Genomic DNA, 24,840 nt, shown 5'->3' with positions numbered 1-24,840 from the left:
AATGATCTTCACAACTATAATCATGTATATTTCAGAAATGGGAATATAAAGGTGTGGTTTCCAGCATAATGTTCACACACCTAAAGTTCTATTGTCTTTTTTTTCTACAGATTACTCATTGACGAGAATGACTACACTCCAGCAGGTGTTGCAGTATGTGGAGTGGTTGATAGAGGCCAAATCTGACATACAGGTTCAGCAGAACTTTCGGACACTTTTCAGCAGAAGCACACCATTATCGTGTCCGACCATCAGACAGTGGTACACGAGGCTCGAGGAATCCGAAAGTGTCATGAAGAGGACAGTTCTGGACGTCCGAGCGTAAGTGATGCAGAGGTAGAGCGGTTGCATCAAAGCATTTATCTGGAGCCCAACCAGATCAATCGGCCAAGAGTCTCGACAGTTGCAGCTACTACCAGTCGGTGCTAAGCAAGAGACTTGAGCTTCATGCCTGAGATGCTGCTGCTGCATTCGCGTTAACCTAATGGCAGACCAAAGCGTGAAACATTTGCATCTGAGATTCTCAGTCGCATCGACGATGACCCAGACTATTTGCAAAAAGTGATATACACGGACGGAGATTCTTTTCGTGTGTGTTGGAAGGTAAACCGACACAATGTGAGGATCTAGGTCTCTGAGAACCCCAACTTTGGCATGGAAGATGTGCACGATAATCCAAATGTAAACGTGTGGTTTCGTCCGCTTCATGATCGTGTGGTGACACTGTTGACTTTTTCTTGCAGACGTCCCACTAAACACGATTGTTCATCTGGACATGTTGCAAAAGTTTTCATTCCCATAGGTCAAAGAACTGGATTCTGATGAAATCATGCTTCAGCAAGATGGTGCCCCTCCTCACAGGGCGTCTATCGCCAGGAAAACTTTGGATGACAGGTTTCCACATCGCTGGACTGGCGGAGGAGAGCCCGTTTCCTGACTACCAAGGTCTGCAATCATACCCTGTTATACTGGTGATTGGGGGGGGGGGGGGGGGGGGTTGAAAGATACTGTCTCCCAGATCACGATGCAGGACCTGCAAGAGTTTCGAACTGGCATCAGAGTTGCAATTGCACCCGTCAGTGAGGACGTACCAGGCAGGACACACAAGTATCTGTGACTTACATCTACATACGACGGCCACTCCAAAAGAAACGCACACTACTTTTTTTAAAATCCATATTTTATTCTACATGTTTGAAAGTTTAACAGTGTGTAGATACATCCTTTAGGAACAATATTTTCATTTCTCTACACAATTTCCAGCCCTCCCAACTGCCTTACGCCATCTTGGAACCAGCGCCTGTATACCTGCATGGTAAAATTCTGGACCAACCTGTTGGAGTCACTGTTTGGCAGTGTGCACAAGGGAGTCATCATCTTCAAACCTTGTTCCACGAAGAGAGTCTTTCAGTTACCCCAAGAGATGATAGTCACATGGAGCCAGGTCAGGACTGTAAGGCGGGTGTTTTAGTGTTGTCCATCCGAGTTTTGTGATCGCTTGTATGGTGTTTTGACTGACATGTGGCCGTCCATTGCCGGGCAACAGCAAAACATCCTGCTTTTCCCGATGTGGTCGAACACGACTCAGTCGAGCTTGAAGTTTCTTCAGTGTCGTCACATATACATCAGAATTTATCGTGGTTCCACTTGGCGCGATGCCCACAAGCAAGAGTCCTTCGAAATCGAAAAACACCGTAGCCATAACTTTTCCAGCAGAATGTGTGCTTTTGAATTTTTTTTTTCTTGGATGAATTTTCATGATGCCACCCCACTGATTGCTTCTTCGTCTCTGGTGAAAAATGATGGAGTCATGTTTCATCACCTGTCACAATTCTTCCAAGAAATTCATCTCCACCATTCTCGTACTGTACCAAACGTTCACTGCATACCGTTTTTCTTGTTTCTTTATGAGCCACTGTCAACATTCTGGGAACCCACCTGGCACAAAACTTTTTTAACGCCAACACTTTCAGTATTCTGCAAACACTTCCTTCCCCTATCCCAAAGTAGAGTGACAATTCGTTCACTGTGATCCTTCTGTCAGCAGTCACCAATTCAATAACACTCTGCACATTGTCTGGAGTGTGTGCAGTACGAGGCCTGCCACTGCGAGGACAATCCTTAATATTGCCATGACCGCTTTCATCACGTAACCTGCTTGCCCACGGACTAACTGCGATCGACAGCAGCATCTCCATACACCTTTTTCAACCTCTTGTGTATGTTTCCCACCGTCTCGTTTTCACAGCACAGGAATTCTATGACAGCACGTTGATCTGACGAACGTCAAGTGTAGCAGCCATCTTGAAGACATGCTGTGACGGCGCCACTCACGGGAACAGGTTGAACTAAGTTTGAAGACAAACGGGAAGGATGTATCTACACACTGTAAAACATTCACACATGCAGAATGAAAACCGTATTTTTACAAAAATAGTGTGCATTTCTTTTGGAGTGACCCTCGTACATACACCGCAAACCACCGTATGAAACGTGGCGTAGCGTACTTTGTACCGCTACATGTCATTCCCTTTCCTGTCGCACTCGCACATTGAACGAGGGAAAAGCTACGGGCTACTTGCTTCCATACAAGTCGTAATTTCTTTCCTTATCTTCCTGGTTATCCGTGAAATGCACGTTGGCGGCAGCAGAAGGGCAACCACCAGATGTATGATGGAATGACGACATTGGAAATTCGTGCTCGACCGGGAATACAACCCCGATGTCCTGTTTCCTTATCTTTAGGCTACCCGGCACGACTTACGCACAGACCCAAACTATACATGTTGTCAACCATGTATCAACAACCTGGACTCGTAAATTCTTTGTGTCTATTCCCGTGCAGGGAGACATTTTAATTGAAAGTTGCTTGCCTGGTATCGGCGAATAAATACGATATTGCAGAGCCTTTGTTCTTAATAAGTATGATGCAATGTTCCTTCGGACGTACAAGATCAGTTTAGTAACGTGCACACAACAGTTTTCATGGAATCGTGTAGCGAGTCTTTATCTTCTCTTCTTTTGGTCATTGACAGTTCCATTTGTAATGTTAAAGACTGCAGAAATCCAGAATGAAATTTCATCCCCCCCCCCCCCAGCGGAGTGTGCGCTGATTTGACATTTCCTCGCATATCAGGACTGTGTACCAGACTGGGACTCTAACTTGGCACCTTTCCCTTTTCGAGCAAGTGCTCTAATGAATGAGGTATCCAAGCGCGACTAATGGCGTGCCTTCAGGGCTCTATCTCCACCAGTATCTCAGCTTCTATCTTCCAAACTTCACAGAAGTTCTCCTACTTACCTTGTTGAACTAATATTCCTGGAAGAAAGGACATCGCAAAGAAATAGGTTAACCACAGCCTGGAGGAATGTTTCTAGAATGAATTTTCTCTCTGCAGAGGAGTCGACAGAGTACTTGTCTGCGAATGGCAAATATCGTAGGTTAGAGTCCCAATTCGGCACACTGTTTTACTCTGTCAGCGAGTTTCCTATCGAGAAATCGTCGAAGAAGTTCTACAGTTTCTTTGTTTCTTTCTTCAAGGAGCTGTAAACTTTTGTACAAAGCCCCTAAGAATGTCTGGGCTCATAAGTTGATACTTAACGGATTATCCGGCAGTGATACAAATTTTGAGACTAATATTTCCATGTTAAAACTTTATCTCAAAAAAAAAGAAGAAAAAAAACAAACAAGGAACTCAAAACCGGAGTGTTCGCTCATAGACAGACCCAAAGATCTACTTCCTCCTCATTTCCTCTCCATACCTTCTGTACTTCACAGAATAATTACAAGAGGTCAATTCGACTTATCTACAGCCTCAAAAACGTCGTCATTATTTTGAAATAAACATTTGTAGAAATCCCTCTCTGGCACACAGTTTTATGTTGCTACATAGCGTACTTTCCGCTAAAAAGCGGAAACATGTGGCCTGAAATATTTGAGAAAATGGCATTAAGGGCCGTTTTCAGTAAAAAATCCCAGATTTCCGGAATCTTTACAGAAACGAATACACTATTTTCTTTGCCAAGCTTAACAAACAGTAAAACAGTTTGTGGATGACTGTGTAGTGCAATTGTGGTGTTTAAACGTATAGCTCGAGAGTGCAACAAGTGCCAACCTAGGTCGCAGAGTAACTAGCGCAAAAAGAGAAAAAGATCACACACTTATTAGCAGAGTAGCCTAAGTGGTGTTTAGTCTGGTTCTAGGTCAACGGGAAGTGTCCTATAGATTTTGATGAGTGGGTTTATGAGTATCAAAACGTGTGACATAAATGGCCGTAGCTTTTGACTGCACTGACTTAGCTTACATTTTATTACACCGCCAAGGGTTTATAGACCGTAGTGTGTGACATAAATTTCAACTTGATGCGTTTACCCGTTCCTTGAGAAGAAGGGCTTTTAACAGTTGAACAAACAGACAGAGGCAGAAGGACGGTCGGACAACAAAGTCACCCTATAAGAGTTCTGTTTTACCGGTTGAGTTGCAGAAACCTAAAAAGTAAGTGTAGTGTTTATTATTTAAAAGGTAAGCGCTACAATTCTTAATACATTTATCCCACTGTGAGACAACACGGCCAGTGCCTTCGTGTAAAAATATTTGCCGTTGCCTACGGAACCATGATTGCATCCAGGCGTACCTCTTCACCCGAAGTAAATAGATGACCACGAATGTCTACCTTCAGGGCTTCTGTAGCGTGGGTCGGCACACATATTGACGAGGTTATTTCGACTACGCTGCAGAAGTTTCTCTGGAAAGCCCTTACACATCCTCCACACGCTCCGGATCTCTCCCTATGCGATTTCCATACCTTTGTTGCCCCGAAGAAAGACATTCGTGGTCGCCGCTTTACTTCAGACGATGAGGTGGGACGCCTCGTCACAATCATGGTTACCTGGGCAACCGAAAACATCTTTTCGAGGAGACATTGACCTCTTTGTCTCGCGATATGCGTTAACAGTTACAGCGAGGACCTTTGAAATAATAAATAGTTTATTTACTTTCTTTACATTTGTCTCGTTTTCATTTGATTGCTCCATACACACTGGAAATGGAACGTGTCATCCAGTAGTAAACTTGTCATGCAGTTTAATTTGTATTCCGAATATTAAAAGACCAGAAGTATTAAAGAAATGAATAGAAAAGTTAATAGCAATGAGTGTATAGATAGAATATTGAAGGTGGTAGGTAAATAATTGAAACTAACATAACGGTAATATCAAACACCGAAGTTGCATAAATATCCTCAAATAATCAATAGTAGCAAGCAATCTTACTTCTTTTCAGTTTTCCACTGGGTCACATATAGAAAATTCTCTGGCTTTCTTTATAAAGTTCTTATCATTCTTATCAGGAAACAGGTGAAGACAAGGTAGCTAAAGTTGCCAACTATTTCTTTTCCGCACTCGCAGTGGCGCATCTCGCAATGTCTACGTGACGCAGATCACTTGGAAGCTTATCATACGTTAGCGAATCCTTATGAAGTTTAACGAGCTTTTTCTGCTATAGTTTGTTTTGTGTAACCAAAATGTTAGTGGGCTCTTGTCCGAAACTGCAGTAAAATGAATGCCTCCCAACCGCCTTGACATGTTTCATTCCTCTTGCGGTAGTCATCTAATGAGTGATTTAATAAAGTTACAAAACCCTGCAGGAGATAATGTGCTCTTACTTCTACTTCGGAACTGTATCTGACTCTACGGCATAGACGACGGACGGCGGCAACGCGGGTGGCGTTGGTTCACAGCGCACGCGTGTACGCAGCGCGAGAAAGCTGCGAGTTTTCGCGCGCGAATTTAGGCGCCGGGAGAAATTTTTGACAGCGCCGATTGCGGTGGCGACGGCGACGCTAGACGGCGGTGGGGAACGTGAAAGGGAGAGGAAAGAGAGAGGGGAGGGAGGGAGGAGACAGGGCACAACGCTGCGTGTAGGAGTAAGGAGAGTGGGGGCCCACATATAAAGCGAGGGGGCGGCGGGCCCACGCAAATAGCCTCACCGCCATTCAGTGCCGCGACTCGCTCTCAGACGCCATGGGGATCTACCGCGCATTGACGGTAAGTGCCAGAATCGTATCGTCGTTGGAGGCTGCGGTATACGCGTTCGTAGTTGTGATTCCAACCACACGGAGACGAAATCGCGACTTCATCGTCACGTCATTCAACACTGTCGTTACAATATTACCTTCTTCATTTGTTCGCACCAAACTCAGAATCTCCCCCGTTCTTCATTCTCTGAACTTCACATCTAGTTATTTGTTTCACTGTTTTATGTATATTTCCTTCATTTCTATTTCCTGCATGTACGGCAGTGGTTCCCAACCTGTGGGTAGTTACCCCCTGAGGAGTAAAATTAAATTTTCTGAGGGATGAAAATCAAACTATCCGATTCTGTGCCAGTCACGAAACTAAATTATTTTTAAAAGATCATTACTATTATCACAATTTTGTAAGACTCTAATATTGATAATATAAAGTTATCAATAATTACTTTTTCTCAGTTAGTAGCGTTAATGCGGCGGAAGTTACAGGTTCCTCACATAATCCACCTACTACATATATATGCTGTGCTTTGTACCGACATCGCTGATGATAAAAGTGAGACATATATGCAACAAATGCTCAAGAAGATATATTCTCCAAGTTGTAGATAGTAGCTGCAGTAGACGAGAAATTCCTTCATTACAAGGTTCGAAACAGCTAAATGGATTAACTGACAACACGACACAGCTGTAACTATATAAGGGCTGTACTCAGTTTTACTATTATTATTCTAGTGTTTAGACACAAAGCACAAACAATCCGAAGTTGTCCAATTTCTGCCAGTCCAGAAATAAGAAGTGCAGCTGTGAAGTGATTTACGTATAGTATGTATAGTGCACACATCTGAACTTGTTTGATTTTAAACGGGATTGAAATATGCTGGTCAGGCAACATCCGCAATTGGGAGGAGTAATGCAGAGGAAGCATGTTGTGTAACAAGTGTATACCGTGGATGCTTAGTTACCTTTCCCGAGAAGGAGTTGTGGGCAGCACTTGCGATGACCCACGAATTCGTTCGTCACTCATTGTAACACACACACGCATACACAAACTCACACTTGTACACGCACAAATTAAACATCATTCATATTTCATCATTTTAAAAATTAAAGTGTCCCATCAAAAATATTTCGTTCTAAAGTGTAGCTATGTGCTAAAGTTGGTAAAAATGTGGGGGCGGGGGGATAGCAGGGGGAGCTAATGTCTGATTGCTCTTAGGGGTAATGGTTTACGAAACTTCTGTACCACTGATCTACCCTCTTCAACCTTCTGTAAAGTGCTTGTCAGGCGATACTTTTCATTGTTGTACTAGGTGTCCTGTTTATCTTGACCACCTCAAATCATTTTTTGTACGGAAGCAAAATAACAAACGTATCGAACAAATGTTGTTTAGCTACCAGGAAGACATCAAGCAGTGTGATTGCCATTTTTGTATCTTTGTTCATTACGGATATATGAAGAGCAATACGTTTATTTTTAACAACCACCCTATATTTTTTATTCAACAGTCCACTATGTCTCGTCAAAAACTGTTCAGAATCGTTTCACACTGTACCATTTAAATCTGCATCAATGCTCCGCAAGCCACCTGCAGTGTTTCGTGGAGTGTACCTCTGGTACCACCGTCCCTGATAAACTCGCAAAGCCGGCCGGTGTGGCCAAGCGGTTCTAGGCGCCTCAGTCCGCAACCGCGCGACTGCTACGGTCGCAGGTTCGAATCGTGCCTCGGGGATGGATGTGTGTGATGTCCTTAGGTTAGTCAGGGTAAAGTAGTTCTAAGTTCTAGGGGACTGATGGCCTCAGATGTTAAGTCCCATAGTGCTCAGAGTCATTTAAACTCGCAAATGACGCTTGGAAGGACTGACTATCGATAAGCCCCTCTATTAGCTCTAATTTCTCGAATTTTCTCGTCGTGGTCGTTTCGCGAAATGTATGCGGGAGGAAATAAAATGCTTTCCGACTCTTTGCGGTAAGTAATCTTTCGAAATTTCAACAGTAAACCTCTCCGAGATGCATAACTCCTCTGTTGTTGCGTCTGCCACTGTGTCTGTTGAGTATGACATTATTAAAAACTTATCACAAAACTGACTGACTCTCCTATACCAGCAGAGAGTGCAGATATCCGGGATAACGTAAGTCGTTCACTTGCTGCATCTGACAGTAAATAAATGGAAGCACAAGGAAAATGCACGCCGGTCATTCACTTAACCGTCTTCAGTTGAAAGTTCATGTGAGTACTTTGTACACCAATGAAGAGAAGTTAGAAATGTTGCTCATATACGGTGAATGTAAGTTAACAGAGTAGTAATTGCTATATTATTTTCTTATTTACAATATAGGTATCTGTAGCAAAGTACTGCAGTACTTTTCAACGATATCGTACTCGGGTACTTTCACTGTGTGGTACTACAGGAGACTCAAAGTCAGTATGTATTTAATAGCGTCATCTTTACGCGAGTGGTACGCTGTGGTGCGTTTCGAACAACTTTTAAGAATTGGATTACTGAAGAAAGTATAGGATGCCTTTTTTAAACAAGACATATTGCAGTTAATGTCTTCGTAACTAAGTTAAAAGAAAACTAATCATACTGGTTATATTACCCTGCTAGTTAAACAACATTTGCTTGGTAATACTTTTTTTTTGCTTCTGAGTAAAAAGTGGTCAAACTAAATGGGATACTCTGTATTGCTTTTTGTTCTCTTTGCATTCAGAAACAAAGCACTTCAATAATGACTCTGGGCCTCCTGCTGTAAAAACACTATGTATTCATAGAGATGCCAAATTCTTAACGAGACTGACATTCGCGGATCATGGTAATTTTTCGAGGTGACCGCAAGTGCATTTTCAGGTAGCTAGTACAATTCAGAGGACAGGAAGTGGATTATGAGTGCGAAAGTTTGGCGAATGGGAGGCACACAGGATCTCATGTGAAACACGTCATATTGAATACTGCGATTGGTCAAAGTGAGATAAGTGTCGACGGAACGTAAGAACTGGAAGTGCAATAAAAGGAAACAAGTTAATTGAATAATTCAGGGCAAGGTAATATAACGAGACTTTATGAACAAACGAAAGTGTAGTGGCTCAGCTATAGTGGCCATGAACAATCGCGCACGCATGAGTAATGGTATTTGTCAAGATTCAGCGAGTTTCACGGGAAGTATTGCAGAGTGAAGACAGCTGGAATGGAACTAGTGTTGTAAAGATAGTGAAACGTGTGAGTGGAACTGAAATATTGCTGGGCTGAAAATATTGTCTAACAAACAGTGACGTTAACTGCAAGAACTTCTTACTAATTACTAACCATAACCAATACCATTACATTATTTATTAAATTTTCACATAAATATGTCGAGAGAACTCTATCAAAAGATCGAAACAGGGACGTACGATTGGTAACTAGCACATTGTCACAGCTCTTAATCTCTTCTTCTTCTCATGTATGTTACTGCATTGATTAACTAGTCCGTTAGTTCTTCTAAAATATTTTACACATTATGAATCAAACACACCCAGCATTAGTGTATTATTCTACAATTGTAGAATATTTGTTTTATTTATAACATGTATGAAATTTATACGTCCAAAAACAAGTAATTCCAGAGAGCTCGTTTGATTTTGCAGCCGATAAACGAACATTTTTAATGTAACGGTAGGAGAGGGGAGCGCATTGCTCTGTCACTAACATAATTTTATGTTTACGGTACCTATGGTCGTTATGCGGCAGGAGAGAGAGGGGGAGAATGGGCTTAAGAAAATTCGTAGACTTCGTATTCAAAACCAGTTCTTGCAATTTTCTAAGTAGGTTTCCGTAAGATATTCGGAACTATACCTCACTTGTTCACCAAGTATGCTGAATTAGTTCCACACATTTGAGTAGTAATTCAGTACAGACTGTATAAGTGATTTGTTTTTGAGTGCAATTCCTTTAGAGATTATCTTCAGTACTGTAGTTTCCTCACAACCAATCACGCCATTGGCCGCAACCGTACCTTCTTACACTGATCAGTCAGAACAGTATGACCAACTACCTAATAGCTGGAATGTCCACCTTTGGCACGGATAACATTATCGACGCGTCGTAGCGTGGAAGCAATGAGACCTTTGTACGCCTCTGGAGGGCTCTGGCACCGTATCACACAAGTCACGTAATTCCCCTACATTCCGGGTAGGGGAATGACTCTGGCACCACGTTCAGTCGCATGCCAGATGTGTTCGATCGCTTCAGATGAGACTAGTTGGCGGACCACCACATTAATTGGACTGTGTTCCTCGAGTAACTCCATCACACCCCTGGCCTTGTGAAATGGCGCATTATCTTGTTGAGAATTGCCACTGCCTCGGGAGACATGATGGTCACGAAGGGGTGTACATGGTCTGCGACCAGTGTGCGATACACCATGACAGCCATGGTGCATTGCCGAGGTCCACTCGATCCATGGATGCCCACGTGAATGTTCCGCAGAGCATAATGGAGCTGCCGTCAGCTTATCTCCGCCCAGCAGTGTCAACGAGCTGCTCCCCTGGAAGACGACGGATTCTCGTCCTCCCATCGGCATGATGAAGAAGGTATCGGGATTCATCAGACCATGCAACGTTCTCCCACTGCCCCAACTTCCAACACCGGCCAATTCAGTCGTAGCTGCCGATGTCACGGTGTTAACATTCGTGCATGCATTGATCGTCGGCTGCGGAGCACTGAAGTCTGATGCTAGTTTCGTCACATTTCGCCGCCTGTCCTGTTTTACCACTCTGTCCAGCCAACGACATCCGACGTCTGTAATGAGGGGTTGAGTGGTGACTGCCCAAACCCACGACGTCTAGAGGTGGTTTCACCTTGGTTTCACCACGTGTTGAATATACTCACCACAGCACTCATCAAATATCCGACAAGTCGTGCAGTTTCCGAAATTATAGTGCCGAGACTCAGTACTATCACAATCCGCCCTGGGTCAAACTCAGCTAAATCGCGCGCCTTTACCATTCCACACACGGACAGCACGCTAACTAATACTGTATGCACCGTGTGTGTGTCTGACTAGCAGCCAGCCTCGCCAGGTGACTCTCCTACCTTGTGGACAGGTTTATATCGATAGTAGGACGGTAATCACCATGTTCTGGCTGAGCAATGTATGTTTCTGTACTTTGTTAATCACAGGTATAAAGAATGAGATGACTCAGTAACCGTGCAGTTGTAAGTCACTGCACTTAAAATTTGGTGACATAAAAATTTTACGGTATTTAAGTTAGGACTCAGTCGCCAGTTATCGTAACCAATTAATGTTTTGTTCAGATATATTTGAATATTAATACAAAATTTTACCAGGTAACATTTACTCATAAATGAGAATATCATTTGCTGAAGGTCTGAGATCACAACTTATATTATCTGTTAAGCCATCGACATAAACTGAAGCGCCAAATAAACTGATATAGGCATGCATATTCGAATACAGAAGAATGTAAACAGGCGGAATACAGCACTGCGGTCGGCAACGCCTAAATAAGACAACAAGTGTCTGGCGCAGTTGTTATATCGGTTACTGCTGCTGCAATGGCAGCTTATCAATATTTAAGTGAGTTTGAACGTGGTGTTACAGTCGGCGCACGATCGATGGGACAAAGCCTCTCCTAGGTATCAATGAAGTGGTGATTTTCGCGTACGACTATTTCAGGAGTGTACAGTGAATATCAGGAATCCGGTAAAATGTCAAATATCCGACATCGCTGCAGTCAGTAAAAGATCCTGCAACTTCGGGACCAACGATGACTGAAGAGAATCGTTAAACGTGACAGACGTGCAATCCTTTCGCAAATTGCTCCAGATTTCAATGCTGAGCCATCAACAAGTGTCAGCGTGCGAACCATTCAACTAAACATCATCAATATAGGCTTTCGGAGCCGAAGGCCCACTCGTGTACCCCTGGTGACTGCACGACACAAGGCCTTACGCCTCGCCTGGACCCATCAGCACCGACATTGAATTGTTGACTGCAAACATGTTGCCTGGTCGGACGAGTCTCGTTTCAAATTGTTTCCAACGGGAGGACGTACACGGGTATGGAGACAACCTCATGAATCCATGGACCCTGCATGTCAGTAGGGGAATGTCCAAGTTGGTTGAGGCTCTGTAACATTGTGGGGCGTGTACAATTGGAGTGATATGGGATTCCTGATACGTCTAGATACGACTCTGGCTGGTGACACGTATGTAAGTATCCTGTCTGATCACCTGCATCCATTCATATTCGTTGTACATCCCGATAGACTTGGGCAATTCCAGCAGAACAATGCAACATCCCACACGTCCAGAATTGATACAGAGTGGTTCCAGACACACTCTTTTGAGTTTAAACACTTCCGCTGGCCACCAAACCCCCTGACATGAGCATTATTGAGCAAATCTGGGATGCCTTGAAACGTGCTATTTTACGGATTTAAGGACAGCCCTGCAGGATTCATGGTGTCAGTTCCCTCCAGCACCACTTCAGACACTAGTCGAATCCATGCCACGCAGTGTTGCGGCACTTCTGCGTCTTCACTTGGGTGCTACACGATATTAGGCTCTTAAGTATGTGGAGAAATTCTGAATTCACCTGGGGACATTTACACGCAATCTGGTGATTAGGAATGGAGAGCATATTATAAGCCGAATTTTGGTGATGAAACTTTCTCCAACAATCGGAATTCGAGCCATCTGCCTCTGTTTTAAGTGTTACTACAATAAAGTGCGTTATCGTCCTCATCTAGAGACACGACTGCAATGTGAGCAACATAAATCTGAATCAACTGATAATGTTGAGGCAAAAACATAATCATTCACTTCTCAACAGATTTAAGAAGAAAAAAATGTGTGTGAAATCTTATGGGACTTAACTGCTAAGGTCATCAGTCCCTAAGCTTACACACTACTTAACCTAAATTACCCTAAGGACAAACACACACACACCCATGCCCGAGGGAGGAGTCGAACCTCCGCCGATTTAAGAATTAATCTGCTTCAATACAGAGGTAGCAAGTATCGATATACAATGATGGGATCCCCATCAGTGTTTTTATGCTGCAACTGAATCGTAAGATATCTGGGGATGACCGTCCTTGACAACCTAAAGTGAAGTGACAAAGTAAACTTACTTTTGGAAACAGATATGAGACTAGTATTCACTGAAGCAGCCTAAGGAAATGTGATTCATCCACGAAAGATAAAGCTTACAACACCCGCGTTCGACATAGTCTTGAATACTGTTGCTCAGTATGGGATGCTCACCAGGTAGGGTTAATATGAGGGACAGAGGCCGTCAAAAGAAGAGTGCAGCGTTTCGTCGCAGGTTGGTTTAGCAAGTGCGAGAGCGCCACGAAGATGCTCAAGAAAGTCCAGTGGCAGAGGCTGCAGGAGAGGCGTTGTGCTTCAGAGACAGGTTTCCGCTAAACAAACACCTTTCGCTGAATCTTGACACAGGTAAATACTGGAAGTGACGGTCAACCCGCAAAATAGAATGAATGTAGATTATTTCTTGGCTACTAGAATCAACACCCAAATTGATTTGTTTCCGGTCGCCAGAGATTTTCCCAATTTATCAGACCATTAACTGGAAATTATCTTAATAGTCTATTAATTTTGTACATCCATTCCCGAGGAGACGGTAGAATTAATTATTTTCAGATGCATACATCCAATCCCGAGGAAACACCAGATCAACTATTTTCAGTCGCCTTAGATGAAATATTTCAGTGTATATCCTAGTTACCTAACAGAAGTATCAGATAGGTCATAAATCATTTTATACACGAATTTACTAGTTACATTATTGTAGATAGCTTTTAAAATTATGAAACGGTTGTAAATAATTATTGTGACTAAATAAAAGAACGCAACCATATTGACAGCAATATCGTAAGGACTATAATCAACTTGTATATGAAGCAATCAGTATCAAAACCAAAAATGATTGAGCCACGTTCAACACTGTAATCCCTGGCACTGAAACGGTGAATTTCAAATAAAGGTGTTATTCTTCTTGAGACAGGCAACTGTTACGAAACAACTTTAGAAGGCTGCGACAGAGCTTTTATGCGACTTCATCCCAGGGCATTAATGAACCACCTACCAATAATTTATTAAAGATAAAACAATGACCCAGGGAGTCGGCCAAGTCCTTTTCAAAGCAACCATCCAACCATTCGCTTGATATGGGAAAACTCCTGAAAACCTAAATCTAAAATTGCCAGATGAAGATGTTGCTCCCGTTCGTCCCCAATGAGACTCTGCACCACCTCGCTAGACCAGAACTGTGGAACCACAGTTTGTCTGCAACAGCCTGTACTACGTAAAACTGGTACTCTCTCTCACATCGGCCATCCGCAGCATCACGCGCCTTATCCGTCTTCAATACGACTGTCATTCCGTTGGCCAATAAAAAGTCCGACAGACTAGACACGTGACATGCCAACCTTTCCTATTTGGCGTGGCGACAGGAGTTCTTGTTCTCTCTACGAGATGGAAACTGTTTCTAATTTATTTGCTCATTAAATTTTTAATCGATATCTGGAAGAGCGTGTCGGGAGCTCTGAAAATAAATGACGTTGAATGGAGAGCCACAAGGCTTATCCTCGTTTTGTAGATTTGATGGAAAGTGAAGTATCTGGAATAGTGGGTGAAGTAAAAAGATACGAGTATCTCTCTCTCTCTTTTTGTGTATTTGTGTGTGTGTGTGTGTGTGTGTGTGTGTGTGTGTTAGTGAGACGGTGTGCGTTATCCAGCATAGCTCTGGAGCGCCTAGACTAGTTTTAACAAAACTTGGTGCTTATACTAGCTACTATCTGTTAAAATTTGCTATTGAGATACGATACCCTGGCACCGTTACGGATGAGGCGGAGATACGATGGGATGGCACGTAAAAATAATTGAAATAGTCCTTTAAGTTGTTTAAAAAGATTCATCCGATTTTACTAGACTACGTCTTTAAAAGAGTATATCTTCTACATGAATTGAGCTCTAACTTTTGAGTAAGACTGAAAGGCTTTTATTTTCAAAAGAAGTTTTCGATTTTACAAGGCTATATCTCTTACGTGCTGGCTGATACAACCTTAAGGTGCTCTTTACAATTACATTTAGGATCAAAGTTCTCATTTACCTTAAAAAAATGTTCATTGTGCCTTTCACCGGACGCAAGGGTAATATTCAAACGATAGTCAAAGTGGTCCCATACTTTTGCCAGCATGTCCGGGGTTAATGCATTCTTTCCTGTTACTATTCGATGTTGCAGTTTACCAAAAGTCGTTGGAAGGGTCCTTCATCTACATCCACATACATACTCCGCAAGCTATGCGGAGCGTACCTTTTACCATTATTAGTCAGTTCCTTTCCTGTTCCACTCGCAAATGGAGCGAGGGAGAAATGACTATCTATATGGCTCCATATGAGCCCTAATTTCTCGTATCTTATGTTCGTGGTCCTTACGCACAATGTACAATGGCAGCAGTAGAATCGTCCTGAAGTCAGCGTGCGATGCCTGTTCTCTAGATTTTCTCAATAGTGCATCGCGAAAAGAACGCTGTCTTCCATCCGTCTCCTTTATAGGTGAGCTACACTTTCATAAAATTCTCCCGATAAACCAAAACCGCCCATTCGCCTTCCCTGCTTCCGTCCCCAGGTGCTCATCCCATTCCATAACACTTTGCAACGTTACGCGAGATACGAGGGTTGTTAGGAAAGTAAGGAACGATCGGTCGCGAAATGGAAACCACAGTGAAAATCAAAACTGTTTTCTTTGCACATTTAGCTACACGTTCCAGGTACTTCTCTACATAGTCGCCCCTCCGACTGACATTTGTCGAAACGTTATACCAAATTTCCAACACCATCGTCGTAGAAGGCAAGCTTTCCGATAATCCTCTACGTTGGTCTACAGCGCGTACCGTGCTCCCAAGTGTTGTCTTCGCATCCAGAGTTTCATGTGAACAGAGATGATACTCAGGACGAGCCAATTAGGACTGTGTTGTGGGTGATCGAACACTTCCCATCGAAAAGGCTGCAGGAGCGTCTTCACTGCCCCTGCAGAGTGCAGCTGAGAATTGCCGTAAAGAAGGAAATGCGTGTCAGTTGTGTTAGGTGGGCTGCATTCATTAAGGCGAAGCCTCTCAGCGGGCTCTCCTACTTGGCGGGAGACATTGTTGTTCTAGGCACCTTTACTCGCTCACAGCGCGCTCACAACTGAAAAGAGCGTCTTGATGCGATCAACGGGCAACTAGAGACACTGCCCGAGACGTCTGTGAAAAGTCTTTTCACAGTGGTTTCCATTTTGCGACTGATCATTCCTTACTTTCCGAATAGCCCTCGCATTTAATCGATGTGACTATGACAAGTAGCACACTGCTAATACTTCGCCCGAACGTTACAGGATTGTATCCGCTAGTCATCTGCATTACCTTACATTTTCATCCAAACGTAGAGCAAGCTGCCGTTCGTCACACCAAGTATAAATTCTGTGCAAGACATCTCGTATCCTCCTACAGTCATTTAACATCGACACCTTCCCGTGTACGACAGCGTCATCTGGAAATAGCCACAGATTGCTGGTCACCCTGTCCGTCAAATCATTTGTGTATATATAGAAAAAGAGCCATTGTGTTCCACTTCCCTTGGGCACCCCTTGTCTCTGATAAAAACTCGTCGTCGAGGACAACGTACTGAGTTCTATTACTTACGAAGTCTTCGAGCCACTCGCACGCCTAGGAACCTAAACCATATGCTCGGACCTTCGTTAACCGCCTGCAGTGGGGCACCTTGTCAAACGTTGTTCGGAAATCCATGACTGCCGGCCGCGGTGGTCTCGCGGTTCTAGGCGCGCAGTCCGGAACCGTGCGACTGCTACGGTCACAGATTCGAATCCTGCCTCGGGCATGGATGTGTGTGATGTCCTTAGGTTAGTTAGGTTTAAGTAGTTCTAAGTTCTAGGGGACTAATGACCACAGCAGTTGAGTCCCATAGTGCTCAGAGCCATTTGAACCAAATCCATGACTATGGAATCTACATTTTCCCGTCGTCCTTGGTTTGCAGGATGCTATGTTCGAACTCAGAATATATTCAAGCGTTAGGAACATAAACATAATCTCTCACAAACGCTCACAAGAAAATACCACATACCGTAAGATCAAGCGACGTTGCTGCCGAGTGGTATATTGCCTGATTGCTACGCCCCTTACGGTTTATTCGCCGTTGAAGCCGCTCATTATTACGAAACGCTCTCACATGTATTTGTCACTGTTTTGATGCAGTGTCCTGTTGAAAATATTATTTCCGGCATGTTGTAGCAACAGTGGGAAAAATGAGATCACCAACGCATCCAGTATGTCATGCCTGTAACAGAGCGAATTAACTTCTCCTGGGAAGCCTCTACCAACAATAACGTGAACCGACGACTTCCAACTGGAGCCAAGGTGATCTTTTAGCTTTGATACGCAAGTTGAACTGTAAAAAATATAAGCTTGCGGAATCGAGTGAATCTATTCGTAAAACCTTGTTTACCATGGTCGAATACATAGTTTTCGGTACTCCTCCGCTGTTTGATGACAGCCTCAGTAACATCACTCCCCTAATAGGAAGTGATGGCATGGAAAACGTAACTCTGGAACGCTTGGAGCAATTGCAACCAAACGTGGTAACAGATGAGTTTCTGTCTATAAAACTATCATAGTCCAGACACAGCTTTCTGTTTTGATAGGGTGAATAGTAGCAGTCCCTGTTACGTTAAACATCACGTACTGTGAGCAGGGTTAGATAGCACGTGAAATGTAATATTAATAGAAACAAACTGATAATCGTAATTTGTACACTGAATTAAAAACCCTGTAAATGAACAGATTTCATTCTTTTTCAAATCCAGTAAAAGCAACTAGGAAGAACCAAGCGATACATAAACAAGCGTAATATATGGGATAGTAGAGAAGACAATTCACAAATTATGTCGTTCGACATGCCATTATGCAGAACACAAAGTATTGATAGTGTTAATAGTGATAGTAAGTGACGTCATTAGAGGGCAAATACTAGAACGAATTATTTTATTTCATTTATTCTTACATTGCACAATGTATCCGTAATGTTAACTCGGTTATAAGCAAAACATGTTACCCTCCTTGATTTCACCATTTTATTATTACCTGTTAGGGGGAAGCATACGTTTAGGGGAAAAGTCTACATGTGGATGTTATGACGTCGTTCCGAAGTTCACTACATCTCAGTACGATCGTATCACAATGCCGATAAAGTACTCACTCGTAATTTGTTGTGTTCTTACAGGTAACTGTCCTGGGCCTCGTCATTTGTGCCAGCCTAGCATCAGCTGGACATCTCGTCGCCTACGCACCCACCTATGTGAAGCCTGCCAACTATGTGAGTATTCCTTACAAGGCACTGTGGTCTAAATGCACCCAGGGGCATATTGTGCGACATAAAGAGTTTTGTGAAGCTGCCAGGCGGAGTAATTGTGATACATTCGCAATGGAAGAACACACGTTGGAAAGACTAGTCACCAAAGATTTTAAAACCTCTTCATTCTCACGGAGAACCCCGCTGTAGAGAGACCGAAGCACGTAGATAACTAGGGCACCGTGGCACTTCAGCCCGTAATTCCCTTCACTAAACGGACATACGAACAGTCCCTGGCGGGAGAGAAAGAGACAGAATCTGTCCACTGACCATTCTTTGCTCACTGCTGGAATCGACTCTGAAAATACACGGAGTAACAGGCTCTGATCCCCAGAGGTATACTACGAAACCAGCAGGATTTGCTAAAAGACGAGCGGAGCAAGGAAATTCATTTCGCAAATGTACTGTCCCGTCGTAGTCAGAGTTGTTGCCAAATTTTATAAATGAAAAGTATACAAAGACCTATTTTACAGACTATAAGACCCATTCTTTTCAAAAATTGCCTCCAAAATTCAGGTGCGTTGTACATTTGAAATTAACATAAAAATGACCAGTGTTTCATTTAAGATTCAGGTCAGTCTTAAAAACCCCCATATATTCGATCACGCAGGAAACCTAGAATTCAACGGGCAGCAGCAGTGCACCCACGCGACGAAGTGTGGATTCACAATCTTACTAACACTGCCTCCCTCCCACCCTGCCATTACAAACACAGAAAACTGACTAGCTTATGATGCGTCATTGCGGTCTACGGTGCCAGTGACCTTACACTAAAGTGATTTGTGTTGACGGTAACAGTACAATATTTTCAAAAAATTGTTCAAATGGCTCCAAGCACTATGGGACTTAACATCTGAAGTCATCAGTCCCCTAGACTGAGAACTACTTAAACGTAACCTAAAGACATCACACACATCCATTCCCGAGGCAGGGTTCGAACGTGCGACCGTAGCAGCAGCTCGTTTCCAGACCTAAGCGCCTAGAACCGCTCGACCACAGCGGTCGGCCTACAATATTTTTGTTAGTACCCAGTTCCGTAATGGAAAAAAATGAAAAGTATTCAAATAATGAAATAACGAGGAATATAAATTGAAAGTAATAGCGTATGCAGAAGAACATGGATAAAGAGCAGCTGAGCCGCGTTTTGGTTCAACACCAACAGAAAAAAACCGTTCGCGTCCGGTGGGCTAGTAAGGAAGAACTGAAACAAAAAATGAGGAAGACTAAACGTGCACATAGAGGACTGAATGCAAAAATTGTCAAAAGTAGAAAATGACGTATCGAAATGGATTGAAGGACGCCGTCAAAATGGCACTGGAATTAATGCAAAAATTATACAAATACACGCTCTTAAGCTAGCACTACAGTGGAATTTAACAGACTTTAAGGATGGAGTTGGTTGGTGCCACAGGTTTATGAAGCGTCATGGACTCAGCATGCAGACAATAACTAAAAATTTCAGAAAAAGCCATGAAGAGAAAATATTATCTTTCCATCGCTTTATTATTCAACATCAAAAGAAAACCAGTCTGGAACTGAGCCAAACAGCGCATGTGGATGAAACGCTTCTGATATTTGATGTGCCGAGTAACGGAACTGTTGCCATAAAAGGTGCTAAAACTGTAACTATAAAAACAAGGTACCTCTTGTCCTATCATGTTATGCTGATGATACTAATCTTAATCCAATGACCATTTTCAAGCACAAAACAGTGCCAAAACCATCTGGAATACCGCCAGGTGTTGTTCACGTAAATGAAAAGAGGTGGATGTACGAGGCTGTTATGAACTTATTGGATTAACAGAGTGTGGGAGAGAAGAAAAAGTTCTTTACTGAAGAAGAGTTCTCTTTTTGTACTAGATCGGTTTGTAGCCGTTTGAAAAATTCTGTGAAAGGAAATACAGAGCTTGCTGTTTTTCCGGGAGGACCTGCTTCACAATTGCAATCTCTTGATATCTCGATGGATGAACCATTTAAAGTGAATATGAGAGAGGAATGGAACAAATGGACGATGGATGAATCCCAACATGAATTAACGCCGAAGGGTCTTTTAAAACGACCTACAATCAAACAAGTGTGCCAACGGATAAAACAGTTGTGCTCTAGTGTGAGAGAAGACATTATTGTTAAAATGTTCGAGAAGTGCGGCATAAGTAACGTTGTCGATGGCGTATGAAGAAGTCAACGATGACGACAAAGAGGAAGAGGTAGGAGAAGAAGAAGAAGAAGAAAGCTCAGATGACGATTTTTTGGATTTTAAACGACAGTTCGTATTTTTTTAGTGAAGCTTTGCACTCTAATAATAAAAAATGGTAAAATTATTATTTTTTTAAAAATGCTTAAAAATTGAGGTGTGTCTTATAGCCCGTAGCGTCTTATAGTCCGTAAAATACCGTTTATGACTTTGCTTACTATAAAACCATGAACCCTCTATCATTTATTTCAGCTTATTAGTGCATTACCGTTTCTGGTCATTGCCCTCTTCATATGGTGACATGGGTTGTTTTTATACAAACTGTGTTTCTCTACAACTTAAAATATAAATGCTAGGATTTGGTTATCAAGAATTTTAAATAAACGAAAATCATGTTGCTTGTAAGTGATCCATGTTAACTTTGCTACTACACGCAAGCCTTTTCCTTCGTGATTAATATCAGAGCATTTCGCTTCAGTAACGTTATGTATGCATTAGAAGATTATGAAGGCTGCAAGTATAAAATAGACGCCTTGGAGTTACATAATCTGTAAATTAGCAAGACTGTTTCACTGATATTTGTGTAAAACTGAGGGTCCATACGTATCTCGATACAAAATGAACGAGACATCACTAATTACTAATGATTACTTGTCCTGGTGTATTAGCGTGCAACTTATTTTCGACCTTCGTCTGTATCCTTGACAAAAGGTTCATATGCACCATTCAACTCATTGACAATGGACTCTTTCTTGGGCTCCAACAGAACGCAAAAATGGTACAATTCTTGAGCATCCTCGCATGAAACGTCATGCAGAAAGGTTTTGATTAATGATACGAACGGATTCAAACGTCAAACTTGAATGGGCCCTACTTTGAACACGTTGGCGGCAGACTGCTCACCAACTGCCTCTTGTTTCACAGATATTGCGTCACAACGTTGGGACTCGGTGTAAGGTCGAAAAAACATTAATAATCCACAACGAACAATCCCTTAGTAACGTGAAGTTTCTTTTCTCTTTCTTAGACTTCGAATATAAACCAAAGTAAACATTCCACATCGTTCACACTGTATTATAACAAACTCAATTAATTTGATCTTGTAAATGAATTTCAAATGCAACAGACAGTGCTCATGCAATTTTATCTGTCATATTACCTTTAATATGCTCAGTTTACTATAAAATATAGAAGAGCAACAACTGACAATCGAGAAGAGCGGATGGCGTTTACTCCTTCTATTTTTAAAAGTTAACGCCTGCACCAGGAGATCTACGGTACCCCTCGGCAGTCGTTTCTCCTTTTGTGAATCTATCTCTACCACTTTTAATGTTATGTTTTTTTCTGTTCAACGTAAACACGGGCGAAAACCACAAAAGACTATAAAGCATGAGTTAAGTATTTGCAAAATGCTATTGATAAAGATCTGATCTTCAATAACGTGCATGCCACCGACGTAACGTCAAATAGGAAGACTTACATCATGCGGCCTAACTACCCCAGACGGTGTTTCCCGGCAAATAATGCCATACGCTCACTCCACCGATAAAAGAAAACAGAACCAGTAATAAGAAACATTGTAGAACACCCAGGAATGTTTACCGTCTTAGGGCACTGCGACGAAAAACACTTTAGTCCCTTATTCTAAATACTAGAGACAATACGGATTAAATTTATGGTCGAACAATGCGGACATAGATTACAACTAAAATGAAGATGACCAGTTTTAGCAACAATATTCCACAATGAGAATTCTTACACACGAGCCATTTAGTTAAGGCAGCCGTGGTTTTACGCAACGTCAAGGCTCGTTACTCGGCGAAATTTCGCCTAACCAGACACTCGCTGGCGCAGAGAGAATTCGCACGCTGTCTCTGTAACGGTTGCGTCACAAGTAGCGTTATATTGCCCTTCTCTCTCTCTCTCTCTCTCTCTACGTTTTTACACGAGCATTCCAACACTCGTCCTTTGCTTGTTCCGGACTTCAACACGAAGGATTTCCGCACTTGCGTCTGCACTGGTTTTCGCTGTAATCGTGTTTTCGCTTTCTTCCTGTTTCAGAAGAGCGTGAAGCAACTTGTAATATTTTCCCATTTACTATACCCTCATCCTGTACTTTTTCGATGCGTTCTCCGAGATGTTGAAGTGGATAAATTTCTCAAGAAAACTCCATTTGCGATTTATTCGCCTTATCCAGTCATAATATTTCAAAAATCCACTGAAAAATATTCATAAATTATACAGGGTGAGACAGGAGAAAGGGACATGCTTTGAGAGATAATAGTTTTAGTGATTCTGAATAAAAACCGTCATGTGAGCATATGTCCAGTTCTTAACAGTTTCCGAGGAAATTAATGAAAACAAAGGGAAGCAATTCAAACGCAGGTGATAGTAAATGAAACATTGTGATCTAATGTTTTGTTTAATTGTGAACGTTTCCTCACAAAAAAAGCTCGGAAAGTCCATCGTCAACTGCAATGCATTTCGCAGCTCTTGTAGGCAGCTGCTGGCTGCTGGTCTGAACTCATTTGTGTGGTTCTTTAACTGAGCACACGCATGTACAATACGAGCGAGACATTCTACGTTCATGTCCACTCTGCGCTTTCCAACTACTCTCTTAAGCCAACCCTACAAATTGTAATCTAACGGAGTAAGGCAGGAAGACCTCGGTGGCCAAGAAATGACTGCACGGCGACAGATCCGACGCCCACGATACGTTTCAGTGAAGTATTGTGCCACTGGTCGTAGGAATGTGCAGGAGCCACATCGTGGTGGAAGTACGTACGACGTCGTACTGGAAGAGAAAGTGGTTCAAATGGCTCTGACCACTATGGGACTTAACTTCTGAGGTCATCAGTCCCCTAGAACGTAGAACTACTTAAACCTAACTAATCTAAGGACATCACACACATCCATGCCCGAGGCAGGATTCGAATCCGCGACCGTAGCGGTCACGCAGTTCCAGACTGTAGCACCTAGAACCACTCGGTCACCGCGGCCGGCTTCAAAAATGGTTCAAATGGCTCTAAGCACTATGGGATTTAACATCTGAGGTCATGAGTCCCTTAAACTTAGAACTAGTTAAACCTAACTAAACTAAGGACATCACACACACCCATGCCCTAGGCAGGATTCGAACCTACGAACGTAGCAGTAACGCGGTTCCGGACTGAAGCGCCTAGAACCACACGGCCACAGCGGCCGGCGGCAGAGAAAGTCCTCAAAGTATTCTGGCAACACAGTTTGAAGGAAATCAAGAAACTGTACTCCATTAAGACAGTTATCTAAAATAACTGGGCCAACAGGTTGGTCATCAATAGTACCACACCACACGTTCGCTGAGAGATGTCGTTGGTACCATAGATTTTTATCTACCTACACATGAGAGTTGCGCGTGTTATTGATGCCATTGACTCATTAGTGAACAGAATACGCGGAATACAGCGTTCATTGGCAGCAATCGATTGACAGAATTCCTTTCCATTGGGATCATCTCCTCTGTGCATAAGTTGCACACACTGCCGATTATACGGATGATGCAGACCCTGCCCATGTCTGTACGCATCACTCGTATTAGTGGAACACTAAGGTATGCAGCAGTCTGTCTAGAGCTGGTAGCTGGGCTTCGGTCTACCATTGCAAGAACGCTCTCAATTTCACTAAGATGGTGTTGGACGGGACATTCAGATACAACTTGCACCCCGGGAAGCATACACGCTCACGCCGTCTGTCAAAGACCATGCTAAATACCCTGCTATCCGGGGTTCTGCCATTTCACCATACTCCCCACAGTCCACACCTGTGACATTTTCACTACACTGACCCGTACTGTTTTGACACTACATGTAAAACACTAGTTCACTCGTACTGAGACGTGAGTTAAACAACGTGTACACTTGCAGGACTCGTCGCCCCAGCATGCGCAAGTGAAGTGGGCATTGATATGGCCAGTAAAGACGTAGCCTAGTGTCTCTTTGGTTATCTTCGCATGTGAGTGCTTGTGAAGAAGGATGTACGAATGACGCCTGTGATTTTCAAACAGTTATATATCCCTTTCAGATCCACTGGCTAAAATTGTGTCCTTTCATTTGTACTGTATCTCAGCTGCAACAAAAATATTTTTCCTCAATAGAAACTTCGTGTACACGTTTCTGACTGTTCAGTCTCCTCATCACGCCCAAGTGC

General features: G+C 42.8%; 1 protein-coding gene across 1 annotated transcript in view; it reads left to right on the top strand.

The window, feature by feature from the left end:
• The first annotated feature begins 5,969 nt into the window (after positions 1–5,969).
• The window catches only part of LOC126284854 (cuticle protein 19.8-like), an 89,472-nt gene continuing 70,601 nt past the window's right edge, over positions 5,970–24,840 (top strand). Inside the window, exons 1-2 of the mRNA XM_049984086.1 lie at positions 5,970–6,045; positions 18,333–18,425. Of these exons, the coding sequence (XP_049840043.1) occupies positions 6,022–6,045; positions 18,333–18,425 (117 nt within the window). The 5' untranslated portion in view covers positions 5,970–6,021. The remainder of the gene's footprint in view (positions 6,046–18,332; positions 18,426–24,840) is intronic.

This window comes from Schistocerca gregaria, chromosome 8, assembly GCF_023897955.1.
Source record: "Schistocerca gregaria isolate iqSchGreg1 chromosome 8, iqSchGreg1.2, whole genome shotgun sequence".
Taxonomy (NCBI): Eukaryota; Metazoa; Arthropoda; class Insecta; order Orthoptera; family Acrididae; genus Schistocerca; species Schistocerca gregaria.
Note: the sequence above shows the minus strand (reverse complement) of the source record. Positions and strands in the feature narration are given on the sequence as shown.